This window comes from Pithys albifrons, chromosome 19 (genome assembly GCF_047495875.1).
Source record: "Pithys albifrons albifrons isolate INPA30051 chromosome 19, PitAlb_v1, whole genome shotgun sequence".
In the NCBI taxonomy this organism is placed as follows: Eukaryota; Metazoa; Chordata; class Aves; order Passeriformes; family Thamnophilidae; genus Pithys; species Pithys albifrons.
This window is the reverse complement of record NC_092476.1, coordinates 8,742,941-8,758,858: the sequence shown is the minus strand read 5'-3', so window position 1 is coordinate 8,758,858 and position 15,918 is coordinate 8,742,941. Positions and strand designations below refer to the sequence as shown.

Below are 15,918 nucleotides of genomic sequence, written 5' to 3'. Positions count from 1 at the left end.
GTGGCCTAGAGTGCAGCAGTTTGTACTACAGCAAACTGGGGGTTCAGCTCTTTAATTCCTTAATTCAACACAACTCAGAGCACTGCCAAGGCAGAGCCAGAAACCTGAAAAGACTCTTGCATTTGTCAAATCTTTCCCAACAATTAAAAACCCAGTATGCTAATTGGAAATAACAGGAATCCCACTTAAATCTCTCACGAGATTGCAACCAACTGTTAGGACACCACAAATACTTGTGCAGAATGCAAGTGTTAAAATGAAAAATAAAGAAAAATTGTCAGTGTTCATACACAACCCTTCCCCAGGTGTCACAGAGTGTCAGCTCCTTTGGGGAGGGCCACAGAACACTTTTGATCCTGTATCGTAACCCTGTTACTGTTCCACAGTTCAGAAAGAAAAGGTTAAATTACACAAGTTCCAAAGGCAGCTGGATTGTTGGGAGTTCACCCACAGTCCAGTCTGTCTCAATAAAGCAGCCAAGGGCTTAGTGTGTCTAGAAAACCACCAAGTGGCAGCAGGTCCTGCACCAGGTTTTCCATGAGATCTTCATTCCCATGCTCTCTCTGCACATTCCTGTATCCTCCCTTTGCAGCAACACCCCCCCCTCTTGCATCAAAGTGATGTACAGAACTGCTGACACCCTCGAGTGGCTCTATCTGTGCTCGGCTTTGCACACAGAATTCTTAAATTATTTTTAATTTTTAAGATACACAAACCCCCAAATCTCTCTCAATATTATCACTGAACAAGAAGAAGCTGATGCTAAGTGTTCATACTGAAATACTTGTGGGGGAACAGGGGCAAATGGAGAAAAAGCTTTATGTTAACAAAGCCCTCAAATATCTGTGAAATCAAATATAAGTCTTGCTCAAATATCTGAGTTCATGGCCCTGATGGCAAGTTTGGGAAACCTAAAGCAATGATAACCATGTATGGTTTCTTAAATGCAAACTGATGAAACCAGAGATGGTTTTCCCTGCCAAAAATTGAAACATAACTAGAAAGATGCCAAGAACATGTTTAGAAATTGTATTTATTTCTCCATATGTTACAATATAAGAGTAGATCTAAAAGTACCTGCTAAAATAAGTTCACAGAGGGTCTTTGAGTGCTCCACAAAATGAGACTTTTGTCTGATAAAGGATATAAACACCTCAATGCTATTTATTAAGGTACAGGATTGGGACACTGTATATGTGTGTACTCTATATGGGCACATATAGCCTCAAATATGATTTCAAACATCTATCCTAAGTCTTCCCAGCTGTAATCCAGCTCCTGATGGACAGAAGCTGGCAGAGCAGTGACTGCACAGCATCTGATTTTCAGCTTTTCCAATTGTTTCTATGAATAGGTGCTAATTAATGACCCCAGAACACGCTCTGCCTGCTGTGTCCATCCCACTGGCTTTATGGAGTGTTACACCCCCAAACACACCCCCTGTGCTGTGGCAGAATCTGCCCCTGAGCATGACAGGGTGTGTTGGGTTCCTGGTGCTCAGGTGAAGCAGCATCTCACACACAGACACTGGAGATGCTGCAGAACAGGAAGCCAAACACACCCCTAGGTTTTCTAAACAGTCCTGTTGCTAAAACAGATCTGTCAGCCTGTCTGCAGCCAGGATACTGTGCTGTTATGTGGGAAAGGGAAACAAAACAGCCTTCCCAGCCACCACAACAGCCAAGTGCTGGACTGGCCAAACCCTCAGCAAACAGCCAGAGCAGCTCCATTCCTGCTAACCTGGGGAAAGGGATCCAACGGGCATGTCTGCCTTGTGACAAATGAGTATGTGATTAATATTTTAAAATCTCTTCCTCTGCTGTATTCTTCAGTCTCCCACTGGTACAGCCAGTGCTAACACTGCCTAACTCTTCCCTCCCCCAGGCTCTGCACATCTCACCTCCCTGAAATAACTCCAGACGTGCCCCTGCTGCAGAGTGAGCAGCAACCAGTGGCACTGATGGCCAGGAGCGTGGCCAGGGCCCTGCAGGGGCAAAGGGCCTGCAAAGCTCTGCTCCTGGGCCTCTGAGACACCCAAAACAGCACCAGAGGCACTGACCCTTCATGTGGATCTGGGAAGACTCTGCCAGACTGATTTGTACTCAGTTAGTCATCCTGGCAAATGCTGGGCTTGGTCTTTTAAAAATGGAAAGAGAGCAGAAATTAATTCTGCAGAGCTGGAGGGTTTGGGGTAACTCGGTAAAGAAATCGGCAAGTTCACAAATAAAACAGGTGAGATAACAACAGATAACACACTTGTTCCTTCACTTGTTGCACGGTCAAGATCCCTGTTCTCCAATAAAACTGGACTTGTAACATTTAATATCTTCATTTTATCTCAAGATAGCAATACGGATGTTTACACAACTGTAGCTACAGAACACACCACCATTCCTCGATAGCAGATGGTATTCAAATCCAGTGCCAAATGTGCTTTCATTCCCCCAAAGTCTGTGTGTATTCCTGCTACAGGTTGAGAGAACACCACTCCATGAGTAAAGCCATGTTTCAAACTCAGCCTAATGGGAACTGCTCACTTTGCTGGAGGACTCACAGGAGAAAGACAACACAGTCATTTGACAGATTCTGTTTCTGAGGGGCTCTGAGGCTTGCCCACCATTTACAGCTGCCAGGATTGCTCACAACTACAAAAAATATTCCAGAAATCACACTCACCTGCCAGCCCTTGTCTGCTGTCCTGTAGTAGGGATAGTTTTTAGTTATGTGCGTATAAATTCCATTTAGTGTAAGCTGCTTATCCGGGGCCATTGTAATTGCTTGGACTATTAACTGTGCATAGGAGTAGGGTGGCTTGGAGTCGTCCTGCATGGGAGGAACAAAGTCTGCATCAATAGGTTTTAAACATAAACACACTCCTTTTTACACAAAAGTCACAGAACATAATTAACTTGACTTAAGGCACCTTTGGATGACCAAAATCTGAGGTCAGAAAGAAACTAAGATAACTCTGTTCTCAGCAACTGTAAGATATCACAAATTTTGGAGATACAAACAGCTGCAAAGAATTTTCAGTAGCCTATGAACAGATGTGAGACTGCACAGACCCTCCCCCAGAACAGACAGGGGTAAATCAATCAATTAATCAGCCTCACTTCTGATCACAAAACCCCACACACTGTTTTTAAAGATTTTAATGTTAAATTAGGACTCAGTGGACACACTTAGCAATGAAAATAGCCCAACTCTCACATTCCCTGCAGGTGTCAATTCCGGCACTGACTCCAAGCCTTGTTTACCTTTGGGCTGTCTCCCCCCGAGGCTTCCTTGTCATTTTCTGACTGGGAATTGTCAGCCATCAGGTGCAGGTCTGATGGGATCCCACGGCTCATTTTGTACCCTGACGAGCCTGCGCCGCGGGGGCTCGAGGGGCAGGAGTTTGCAGCACTGTAGAGCATAGAAAGAAGATCCTACTATTTTGTTATACAGTTTATCACCACACTGTGTCTCATCAAAAAGCTGTTCCTGCAGCAAAGCCACTACCAGAGCTCTGGGGCTGTCAGGGCACTCCAGCACAAACCCCAGCCGTGCTAACCCAGCCATGGGAATTAGAATCCTGCCAGGTGCAGCTCAGGCTTTCCTCCTCAAAGAACAAGGATCAACTGATTTACTGGGCTGTACTCTATTTCTGTAAGATTTGCCAAGACAAAAGTCCGCTTTAGCTACATCAGCAAGCACCAATTTTCAGACACTGGAAACAAGGCACACATCCTGCATGGAATTTCTGCCATATGCTTGTGTTCAGTCTGCTCAGAAAAAATACATCACCTCTCCTGTGCACTGTTTTTGCACATTTGAGAAAATATAGCAAGCAGTGAGGAAAAAAATAGGTTTGGTTCTCATTTAAATCTCCCCCAATGCTGTCTGAAGTGTTTACAGGTATGTGCATGTGCTCACACACTCTATAATGGGAGGCATCAGCACTGACTCAGCCATTTAATGCAGCATTAGGCCAGCAGAGCAGACACACTGCTGGAAAGCAAGAGGTGGTGCCAAACACACACAAGAGTATCTCTCAATACTTCACATTCTGCCACCCTCCCCAGAGAAAGAGAGATAAAACTGTGTGTAATTGCACTGTGACATCCATCCATGGCCCCTGTTTTGCCCAGGAAGCTGCAGCTGCACAAAGCTGGTTTTCTTCTTCTGTGATTTCCATTTAGCCAAGAGCAAAGACACAGTCAGTGGGTGATGTCTGGCCCCTTCCCCAAGATAATTCTGGCAGCTCTCTCCAAGGACACACTCCCTGCAATTCATGCTGCAGCTCATTTCAGTGCAGCCCTCAGCAACTCCAAACACTAAAAATCCCAACAGCAGCATCTGCAGGGCCTCCAGACCCACCTCATCTCCAAAGACAACCTCCAACCTAACTTGGATCTGTGGTTCAAAATGTCAGCAATTAAACAAATCCAGACAATATTGTTCAGATTTACACACCAAAGCTTTAATAGTTTTGCATCTGTCCAGGTTTGTCTGGCTGCCTGACTGCCCAAGACTTTTGCTACCTCCCTTTTCATGCAAGCAGTGCAGACTGGGTAACATGTATTTATATAAAAATATTCCTCAAGCTTCCCATCACAAGAAATACACCAACAATTTGCCACTAGTGATGTACCCACTACAAGAGGGAGACTGGGTTTGTACAGAAGAATCCTTGGTTGGAGCCAAAATGTGTAGCCAATTTATTTTTTTCAATATAGGTCACTGCTGCTCTGTGTTTTCAGTATCAGCTGACAACATCCCTCTGCTCTGCTCACTTCAGCATATATTGACAAAGCGACACATATGGTACAATCAAAGCAAGTTTACAAGTCTTCTACAAAACAGGGTGATTTGCAGAGAAACTGTCAAGCTTCGCTCTCAAAATAGACTCAGAACTGTCGTATTTTTGTCTGTAATAAACTACTCAACAGGTGCATGAAAGCCCTGAAGAGAATTTCAAAAATCAGAGTGAGGCACAGACTGTGGAGATAGATGGGATATTATCTGAAAATCTGTGACCTGCTCTGTCATTTCTTGGGCAAGATGTGTCCTCCCTGCATTTTTATAAGGAAGCAAACCTGTTACACAGTCACAGCTAGATCTCTTTTCTCTCTGCTTCCATCATTTATACAGATGCCATTAAACACTCCAATATTGAGACCAAGATCTTGGCAAGCATGAGAGAACTCAATTATCCTTACATCCAGATTTCATTAGCAAGCTGTGCATTTTTAAGAAGAGAGCACAGACAGCCCTTTGCTGCAGGGAACACACAGGGAGTGAGAGGGGACAAAATGCCTTCAAAAGCACCCACGTGACTCTGGAACAACTTTCAGGGCCATCAAAGTTCTGCTCCTGAACTTTCCAGGAATTTCAAAAGTGCCATCTGAACTGAGTTTACCAGTTTGTGAGGATTTGTTGCTTGTCACTGAGTCTGGTCCCAAGGAACAGGTCAGTCAATGGATACAATTACCAAACTAAGCAGCAGGGCAAGGAAAATCCTGGATGACCCTCCCACTGTCCACACCCTGCACCTCACCCTGGATTTCATGTAAAATGCCTGTTACTCCCAGCAGTGACTAACCAACAACAAAGATTCTGGAGTAAGAGATCATTTTCTGCTCTACTGATAACCCAAAACACCATTTTTTTTATGATGAACTTGGGGCCACAGTGACAAATGAGAATGTTTAAAAATGGTGTGATTTAAACTCATCTCATCTGAAGTGCTGCCAGAAAGATGCAAGAGCAAAAAGCAATTTAAACCAGCTGGAATGCAAGAAAAAGATCTGCTGTCTGGCTGTTCTGAGCTGCAGAGCAGACTGTTACACAGTTAGCATGTCCAATTAGAGCATTAGAGACTGTCCATGCAACTCTGCTATTAGTCAGCAGAGAGGTGGATTCTGCAGGGCAGGTGACACTGAGCTGCAACCCAAGTGTGCCCTCAGAGCCAACAGTGAGTGAGAGGCCGAGCTGAGCCCGAGCCTGCCCAGCCCTGCGTCCCACCTGCAGGTAAATACCTGATGGTTCCCGTGGGAGAAGGGAGAGGGCTGATCAGGTGAGCCATGTTGTCTGGAATGTTTATTGTTAAGGGAGAGATCTGGGGCTGCACAGGCTTCACTGGGGACTCCGGGGCCTCCTGTTTTTCTCTCTTTTCATTGGACAGAGCTGTGAATGTTATCTTGATGTTTGTGCTGGGAAACCTGAAAGTACAGCTGGAAAAAAGAGAAAACAAATATATGAGCTGCTTGTTTACACAATGTAAGGCTTTCTGCATAACCTGCACATACCACCTAAGCTCATTTAGAATTTAAAAGGTATGGTATCTTCTGTAATTACCCACAACCATCTTCAATTTACAGATCACAGACAGATCAATGTGACCAGAAAAAGGTCCCCAACTCGGCAGCTCTGACATCTGGAAAGGAACACGGGCAAAGGCAGCTCTTTGTGACAAGGGCAGTTCATGTGCTGTCTCCAGATTTCCTGAGGTTCACCCTGATCCTGCACCAGCCCCAAAAGCAGTGCTGTTCTAAAGACAAAAGCCCATTATTGTATGATCCCAAAGAATGGCTTCAGCAAATGAACAAGTAGGTCCATGGCAGCAAAACTGATCAGGAGCATAAATGCTGCCCAACTTGAGGTCTACCTATTTTCACAAGGCTGGTCTAAGAGCTTTCTTTTCTCTTAAAATATCTATTAAATTAAACATATATCAGTTCTAATTCTGTTCATTTACAGACTATATTGCTGCTGTATTACTACATTCAATACCTTTTTTCAGAACTCAATTTAAGACCCCATTTCCATAAGCTGCCCATTTTCATATATTGCCAGAGATTACATGCCCAGATCTAATGACTAACATTAAATTAACAATGTGTAATTGTTCAGAAATTTGAAAAATAAACCACAGTGAATGCACCTTTAAGCACTCTCCTTTCTACATCCCCTTCCACAGCATTTAGAGTTGAACCCAATTAAACAGGACAAGCTGTTTGTAACTTCTCAGTAAATAAACAGATTGAGCAAACAAGCAGCTTAATTTTCTTTCAACAAAAGCATCTATAAAAATACAGTTCAAATAACTTTGCTATCTCCTCATTCTTAAGCTGTCAGACTACACTAAACCCACAGTGACATTTACACACCTCCCACATGATGAAAAGGACTTTTCAATGACACCATACCCAGAAACAAACCTCACGAAATGCAGGGTTTGGGTTTGGTTTGGGGTTTTTTAAGTGCTTCTAGGTAGGTCTAGTTTTACACAGAAAGGAAACAAGAGCAGGCTGGAAAGAAATGAGCTACAAATGCAAAATACAGACTGTAAATAAAGTGGCCATTTCTCTGGAAAAATATATTAAACATAAAAGTGATGTAAGAATTGGAAGGAACACTCAGCTGAGGAGCAGCCTTGAAAACATGAACTCTCATGTGCTTTGGCTTTTATTTCTTAAAACAGATCCAAGGATGTTTATAGAACAAAGGCAGCATTTGATTTGCAGTGTGTCCCCTGCCACATGCACTGCAGAGCTTCTCCTTGCCTACAATCCACACCCAAGGAGCAGGGGGAGAGGGAGAGCTGCCAGTGACCTTCCCTCGCTGTGTCTCACGTCTCAGCACGGCCGTGGCCGCCTTTAACAGCGACCTATTTCTGAAATGTGCTCCGAGCACTAAATTGGGAACAGAATCTGTGCCAGGAGCAGCGCTCGCCTTTCAGCAAGAACTTACAGGGACTGATTTCTGGGCTGGGCTGTGGGGTTTTTTATGATCTCCAGTAACAACTCGTGTCTTTGCTTTCTCCAGCAGGATGTACTCTGTGTTTGTAGTGTTTTAAGTGACAATGGAAGGAGGTCTCGGCTGCTTTGCTAATAAAACAGTTTTCAAAGCATTCCAGTTAATCAGCAATAACGACAACACTCCTCAAGTGTATTCAAAGACATCAGCCAAAGATTGAGCAAAAATCCCTGTGAGAACATGAACAACATCTGTTTGACACAGAGACAGATGTAAATTGTAGTCACCTGTCCTATGCAGTTCATGGTTGAAAAATGTACCTTAACTATTTTCAGGCCAAACTTATTTCAACTCGAGAAACCCGTGGGAACAACCAGACATCACCTGAGGTGCTCATTCCCTGCTCCCAGTTCTCACTGCCTGGGAAAAATCCGTGTATGTCTGAGCAGCCTGAGCCCTGCAGTGCCAGGCCAGGCTGAGGGTGGGGAGGAGAATCATAGAATGGATTGGGTTGGAAAAGACCTCCAAGATCATCAAGTCCAACCCTTGGGCCAACTCCAGTCCCTTTACCAGATCATGGCACTCAGTGCCACGGCCAAGCTCAGTTGAAAAACCTCCAGGGATGGGGAATCCACCCCCTCTCTGGGCAGCCCATTCCAATCCCTGAGCACTCTCTCTGCAAAGAAGTTTTTTCTGATCTCCAATTTCCCCTGGCAGAGCTTGAGCCCATCGTGCCCCCTTGTCCTATTGCTGAGTGCCTGGGAGAAGAGACCAACCCCCACCTGGCCAGAACTTCCCTTCAGGCAGTTCCAGACAGTGCTGAGGTCACCTCTGAGCCTCCTCTTCTCCAGGCTAAACACCCCCAGCTCCCTCAGCCTCTCCCCACAGCACTTGTGCTCCAGTCTCTTCTCCAGCCTCGTTGCTTTTCTCTTCTCAGTTGGGTTGGAAGAGACCTCTGAGATCAAGACATGGTGGATTCTCTGTCCCAGTCCCTTCTCCAGCCTCGTTCCTCTTCTCTGGCCCCGCTCCAGCCCCTCAATCTCCTTCCTGAACTGAGGGGCCCAGAACTGAACACAACACTCACAGTGTGGCCTCCCCAACGCAGAGTACAAGGGAAGGAGGTGAATCTTCCCGACTTAACACAAGAACCAGAGACATGGAGAGGCAGCAAACAGGCACTCAGCAATTCCATGTAGGCACACATATGGAAACATTCCCTTCCCACACTCCTGTGTCCCTGGATGCATCACCTCTCCTGGGCACCTCTGGCAAACCAGGCAAGGGCAGCTCCCTCAGGGGACACTGAAGCAGGCACAGGTTTCAAAGCTCAGCCCAGAGCTGAGACTCTCAAATGTTCATGGAGGGTGGAAAAAAACCCACCCACAACGTGCAGCCCCAAACCAGGAGCTTTGACCACGCAGGGGGTTCTCCTCAGGTCATAACTGTGCCAACAAACAGGCAGGAACTACAGGGAAACAAATCCAAGGGTATCACCAGTGCAGTTCACACTGCCCATCTGAGCCCCACAGGACAGGGTTAGCAAGGAAGACAGAACTGCTTACAAATCCCTGGCTGGTTAGAGCATGATAACACCTGAGTATTTTCAAAAGACCACATCTGTCAATTGATTCATATTTGTAAACATTTTTTTAATAGAAGCTTATTTTTATAGCTGGAATTCAGCCAAAAAGCTGAATAAAGGGTATACACTAACCAACAGAATTCCTGAATAAATTACATTTATTCAAATGTGTTAACATTTACTTCCAAAACCAAAGCACAGAACGTGTTCTAATATGATCAGAATCAAGCTGGGTTTGGTATATTCTTTAGTTATACAACGAACTAAACAAAAACCACAGCACACCCACAGGGAGAGACCTCATCAAACATTTAGAGCTCAACAAGCAGAAGTGGATTTTACTCACTGTGTAAGGCGTTCACAGCAGTCTCACAATGTGCTACCACAGGATGGCGGCTGGAGGGGAAACAGCCACACAGCCCACTGACAAAACTGCCTTTTTGCTTTCCTTTTTGGTTATTTTCGTAAGCTGTCACTCTGTACCTCATGTAACTACCATCCTGCCTTTAGAGGATGATGCCATTTGGAGCAGGAAATTAATCAGAGCCTCCAACAGACTCCTAAAACCAAACGTTTGCAAACCATCCATGTTTGAGCAGTTCTATGAGGAAAAGTCTCAGGTTACCTGTGTGACAAACACACACAACACCAATGAGCTGAGGCACCAGCACTGTATTTTATGTACTTCAAACAACCATTCACAGTATCTGCAATTAAGTAATTCTGTGCATTTACTGATGAGGAGTCTTTGCCTTGTGCTCCCTACAGAGCACCACGACAGAGGCCAGAGTGTGGCCCAGGGAACCTCAGTGCAGGGGTCACAACTGAAATGCAACTCATCGCCTTAATGATTCTTTTGGAAATTAATAGAAGTTCACTCTGGGTTGGCCACTGGAAAACTGACAAGAAGCACAAAACTGTTCCCCAGAAACCTCCTCCTGTCCCTGCAGTTCCCAGCCAAGCACAGCGATGCTGATCCAGGCAGGACCTCCACAGGGCTTGGCAACTCTGCAGGTGTCAGAGAAGCATCTCAGGGGACAACGTGCAAAGTTTGCTTCTGTCACACCTGCATTTCTAATATTTTGTCCTGTTACCTCAGCAGTTCTGTCTGCACTGCAGGCAAAGCCTAAGGATACACTTGTAATTCTGCCTATGTGAAAATGTGACTGGAAATGAGCAGCTTTGTCTTGTCTTCCCCTACAACAGCAGGAATTCCATGTCCTCCCTGTCCCCAGACCTTGCTGGGACACACAGTGCCTCAGTACCCTTTGAGTCACTTCAGTTGAACTGCCACGCAAGAACCGGGACCACAACTGGACAGAATCTGCCATCCCACTGCTTTTATTAGACTTTAAATTCCAACAGATGATGGGGGTTCAGCACTGAGAGCCCTCCAGCCATGGCAGTCACAGCTGCACAGTTCAATTCCTTCACTGACTGGGATACTGAACCCCAGGTAACTTAAGGATCCCCTGAGATTTAAGCAGATCTAAAAGAATAACAAGGTGCAAGGTTTTTGAACTCCTGTGGATTTACTAAGAGCCAGGACAGCTTCAACTTTTCACATTAAAAGGCTGAGACCCTCAGAAGAGTCCAGTCAGCATCTGGGAGGTTGCTCTTGTCCATTCTGGCCTTCAAACCCTCTCAGGGCAAGCAGGGGCGGTGGTGGAACCCCCAGAGAGAGCAGAGGTCACCACCAGCACCTGCACCACCAACAGCTCCTCCAGGACAGTTTTCCCTGACAGTACAGCAGGAATTTGTACTTCCTCCTCCTGTTTTCATCAGTGAACTAACCAAAAAACATGGAAAACACTGCACTCCTAGCATGGCCTCCCTTCCATGGAAGAGAGATTTGAAGCTAATCCCTTTTCTAATTCCTCTTACCTACTTACTTATGACCAACTTCTCAACTGGGCTTTGCCCTCGTTCCACTCAAAATGCCTCTCACAGCCAATTTATTTGTTCATACTCAGGCAGAGGATGTGCACACTGACACTGCAGCACCAGAACTACAGTGTACACTCCAGGCACACTTTGGATGTATTTGTGTTTTACAAGTCAAGGAAAAATTGTTTTTCTTCATCCTTCAGAAAAGCCAAGTTAGGAAGGCAGCTCTGAAGGTGTCCAGCCCAACCTCCTGCTCAGAGCACAAACAGGGTGCCCAGGGCCTTGTCCCACTGGATTGTGAAGCCTTCCAAGGAGAGACCTGGGCAACTCATTCCTGTAGTTACACTCTCAGCTGGTGAAGGGGTTTGCTCACTTGTGTAATTTCAGGTATGATTTCTTGGTTGCAATTTGCTACAGCTCCCTGTGCCCAGACTGTGAGCCTGTTGGCACAGCCTGTTGGCACAGCCTGTTGGCACAGCCTGGCTCCACTTTCCTACAGCCCCCCGTTGGGCAGGGAAAGGCTGCAACTGGATTCACCCCTGGGCTTCTCCAGGGAAAAACAAACCCCAGGTCCCTGACCTGTGTGGCAGTCCCTGAGCACCCCAGAAGTGCCACCAGTGTAACCCCCTCCCACAAGGCCAGGCCACACCAGTTTGAAACATCCCTTTCAGTCTGAAAACACAAGGACCCCAATTTCATCTTTTCTCCACTTGCTGCTTCATTGATTATTGATTCCACCACAATGGATTATTAGGAAATTAATTATGCATTAAACAATATGTAGCAATGGGTTTTAACCAAACACAGTTTAAAAGATGAGTCTTAACAAACACAACTAGAAATGCAATGGAGGTAAAAAAAGCTCAAAAAGTTAAGTACAATTTCATGTAATTTCAGCCTTTGTAAAGCTGTTTGGTGCCTTCATGCCCTGGAAAAAGTGCATCTCTGAAGGGGGAGCTGAGCTTGGTTCCTCTCATCAAACTGACACACAGAACACTCAGAACCCTCTAAGAAGAGAAGGGACTCTGTGTTTTAGAGGTGCCTGAGAGAAGTAACTTCAGTTAACTTGGAAAAGCAACAATTCCCACCCCAAGGAGAAAGTGGCTGCTTCACTCAGCATGTTGGGGTTTTTTTTCCAAAAATTACACAATTACACTTTCTAACTTCCTCATCTTCTGAATTTTATACCAGAAGGTTTCTGATTGCTCAACACCAAGAGCAGGCATAAATTATTCACATCTGGAATTTATTTTTAAGACTTTGGGCTGTGTTTAATTGAACTGGAAGTCAATACCACAGTCCATTTCCTGAATAGAGTCATCACCTTTAGAGCTGAAAAAATCAACAAAACCAAAACTTCTTAAGAAGACAAATGGAACAGTTTTAATTTCAAGATGATCTAAAAGTACCCGCCAGTTACAAATCTGGGTTTCCAAGCTAATGATGAAAGTAGATCTATAAATCCATCCAAATGCTCATGTACTGAACAGCCACCCGAAAACTCCCACCACTAAATGGTTACTAATAAAGGATGAGATACCAGAAAAAAATCACATACCTTTTTGTAGTAATCATTGTCTCGACTCTTTAAACAGAAATAACTGTTCAGATAATCCTTTCACAAAGTCTTTTCTAGGATTACATTAAGGAAAGTGCTGCTGTAACACTTAGAATAATAACAAAAATGCTAAAAGCACAGGAAATCTTACCATGGATACACTGCAAAAGGGGTTGTTCAGTATATTACTGTATGTAATGGAATATAACAGTATATATTAATATAACCCAGTATATTACAATACTAATAAGATTACAATTATTTTCTTATTGTCCTAAACAGGGAGAACTTTCTCCATGGGCAATGTTCTTATGCAAGTGTTTGTTCACCTGCATGACACACAACCTTGTGCTCCTGTCAGAGATTCCAACTTTAACGTGGCATTTGTAAAACCTTCTCTGGGAGTACCTGTTTTTCTCTATTGCTGGTGATCAAACAAACTCCCTCATAACATTTATATTAATGGCACACAAAGCCCCAGCCCTGCAGCAGGTTTTTAGCAGGCAGGGTGTGATGTCCTGGTGCCACCCCAGCCAGGACATGTGGCATCACCCCCCACAGGTCCCTGTGCCCACTGTGGCAGGACTGACTCCTCCTCCCTGCTCCAAACCCAGGCCCTGATGTGGCTTATTTACCACAAATTTACATCCAATTATGTCTGGCCATTACTAGTCAGGACACTTCTAGAGTTTACCCCCAAAGGAACTGCCCTTTACAGAGCAGCCCTTTCCCCTGGGAGCGAATCCGAGCTCGTGTTCCCCTGAATCCCCCCATCCTGTGGGATCGATCCCTGTGGCCCCGGATCAATAGAGCACAGCATGTCCCCACAGACAGCAGGGGGGCTCCATGGCCACAGTCACCTCCAGTGCCAGAGCAGCAAAACACTCCCACAGCTTCAAACCAGCAAAGTGACTTTTCATTCTGAGCACTGGGCTTGCTTTTCACAAGGATTTGGGTGTTTTCTCAGGATGGAAAACAGCCTAAGGAGAAAGATCACTGATCTATCTACACTCTCAGATGTCTCAAGATTCAAAAGCAAAGATCTCTGCAGCGCCAGGAGGGATGAAATATTGCTGTGGCCTCATGTTAATTCAAGCAGGCCAATAAACACTTGTACCAAATTGTAAGCAAAGGCTGGAAATACAATCTGGCTGTAAATTAATGGCCCCCCATGGGAATCCTCGTTACAGACTCCCCTGCTCGTGTTCTAGCAAGGGCATAAGTAACCTGTGAGGCTGTTGGCTGGTGCTCCTTACAGGAAAGGTGCTGACCTGCCTTCAGAAGGGTCTGGAACAAGCCTGCCTGCATCACAAAATGATCCTATGACAGCAGAATATTGATGACGACAACGGGAACATTCCTGAGCCACCAGTAGCAAACACAAACTGAGTAATAAACACATGACCTTGTCTGAAATGGTGCTCAGCTCGTCCACGTCATGAGAAACTGGGTATTTTTAACCCTGACTTCACAACACTTTCTCTCACAGCGTTCAAGAGTTCAGACTGAAATGACATGTTGAAGTTGTTCCACTACAGCAGATTCTGCTGCAAATGGAAAGGGTTCTGTGAAGGAGCTGAGCTGCTCTCAGCCCTCCCTGCATTATTAACTACACAAACAGGCATTGCAAAAGTGCCACCACAAATGCTCGAAGCTCAAAGGCAGGCACCTCGTTTTCTTCAGGCACCGACCACACACACAGACACTGGTATCGATCAGCAGCAAAAACATTCGGGTTATCTTCCAGTCATGGCAACGTGCTGGGGTTAATTAAAAGTACCTATCTCAAAATCACCAATTCCCACCGCACTCTCCTCTGTTCTGAAAGGGCAAAATATTTAAACCTGCAAGAAGGGGAAAAAACCAACCAGAAACCCCAACAAAAGGTGCAGAACTGGAAAGCAGGAGCCCAGCAGAGGCTGCAGGGCTGGAAAGGCTTGGCCTGCAGGCAGAGTGTAGGCAGCAGTTACTGTAGAAACCGAGCTCTTCCCTGCTTTTCTCTCAGCAAAAGAAAGACACAAAAGAGCTGGAAAACAGCGATCGATGGGAAGCAGCTTATAAAGCTGCTTGTCACATCTGCTGCAGGAAAACCAGACACTAATTCATTAAAACTGCTCATGTAATGCCTCTGGAATTTGAGGCTCCCCAGCCTGTGAATACAAAAGAAACTCCGCCTATGGAAACGCTGCATTTTCGGGTGTTTAGCATCTCAGTACACAAAAGCCGTATGCAGAGCCAGGTTGTGTGGTATCAATCTCTACATTTCCTTCTAAACTATAAAAACAACTTAAAATTTGTCCAAGAGACTGTGTGGCTCAGTCTGTGCCAAACTGCAAACAGCAATTTCGAGCCCCAACAGAGCCGACATACATCGCTCTGTAACACAACAGTTCCCTGCTTAAAGGGCAGAAAGAAACAACACACTGGCAAGAGGAAAATAAAAATCAATTATCATTTCTTCTTCCTTCCAGATAACTGCATTTAACAGTGGTTTCCTGTTATCAAACACTCAAGCTCCAACTTTCACCAAAGAAAAGGCCATTCCAAAACTTTCCATGAAGCGCAGGATTTCCAAGCACAAACCAAACCCGTCCCACCCTTCCCCACACCAGGCTGGTTGCCTGGAGGTGCCCTCGGCCACAGGGCACTCCTGGGGGGGCAAAGGTTCACGTGGAACTACTGAAGTTCTGATAATATCAGTCGGGGTTAAATAAGAAGCTCTCAGCAAAGCAGAGCAAACTGCTGGGAGCCAGGCAGACAGCTCTTGGCATCTCACACTCCTCACAATTAAGGCAGGAGGAGGAGTGCAGTGAACAAGTGCTGTCATGATGTGTTTTGACGCAAGCAAAACCATAAAAAAGGCACTTGTGACTCATACATTACTTTAGTAACAAAAGCCTTCATTTATTACCTCATCAGAGACCTGCGTTCCATTGCAAAATTGTGCCCAAACTTCCCAGTGGTTACCAGGAGAGCAGCTTCCCACAGAGGCAGGGCTGCACACACAGGGATTATTCCTGAATCAAGGAAGCAAAGTTTATTTTAGATGGGCTTTTCAAGGCAGAGCTCTGCTTCCAAGAGCAGCACAGCCCTTTATTTGACACACAAGTCCATGACTAACTCAGGCCATTGAAGAGTGACAAAAACTGCT

At 45.2% G+C, this 15,918-nt stretch overlaps 1 protein-coding gene across 1 annotated transcript in view; it reads right to left on the bottom strand.

Annotated features, from left to right (window-relative positions):
- FOXK2 (forkhead box K2) overlaps positions 1 to 15,918 on the bottom strand; it is a 50,082-nt gene that overhangs the window by 8,383 nt on the left and 25,781 nt on the right. Inside the window, exons 2-4 of the mRNA XM_071574030.1 lie at positions 6,021 to 6,215; positions 3,258 to 3,405; positions 2,677 to 2,823 (exon numbers count right to left, since the gene is read on the bottom strand). Of these exons, the coding sequence (XP_071430131.1) occupies positions 2,677 to 2,823; positions 3,258 to 3,405; positions 6,021 to 6,215 (490 nt within the window). The remainder of the gene's footprint in view (positions 1 to 2,676; positions 2,824 to 3,257; positions 3,406 to 6,020; positions 6,216 to 15,918) is intronic.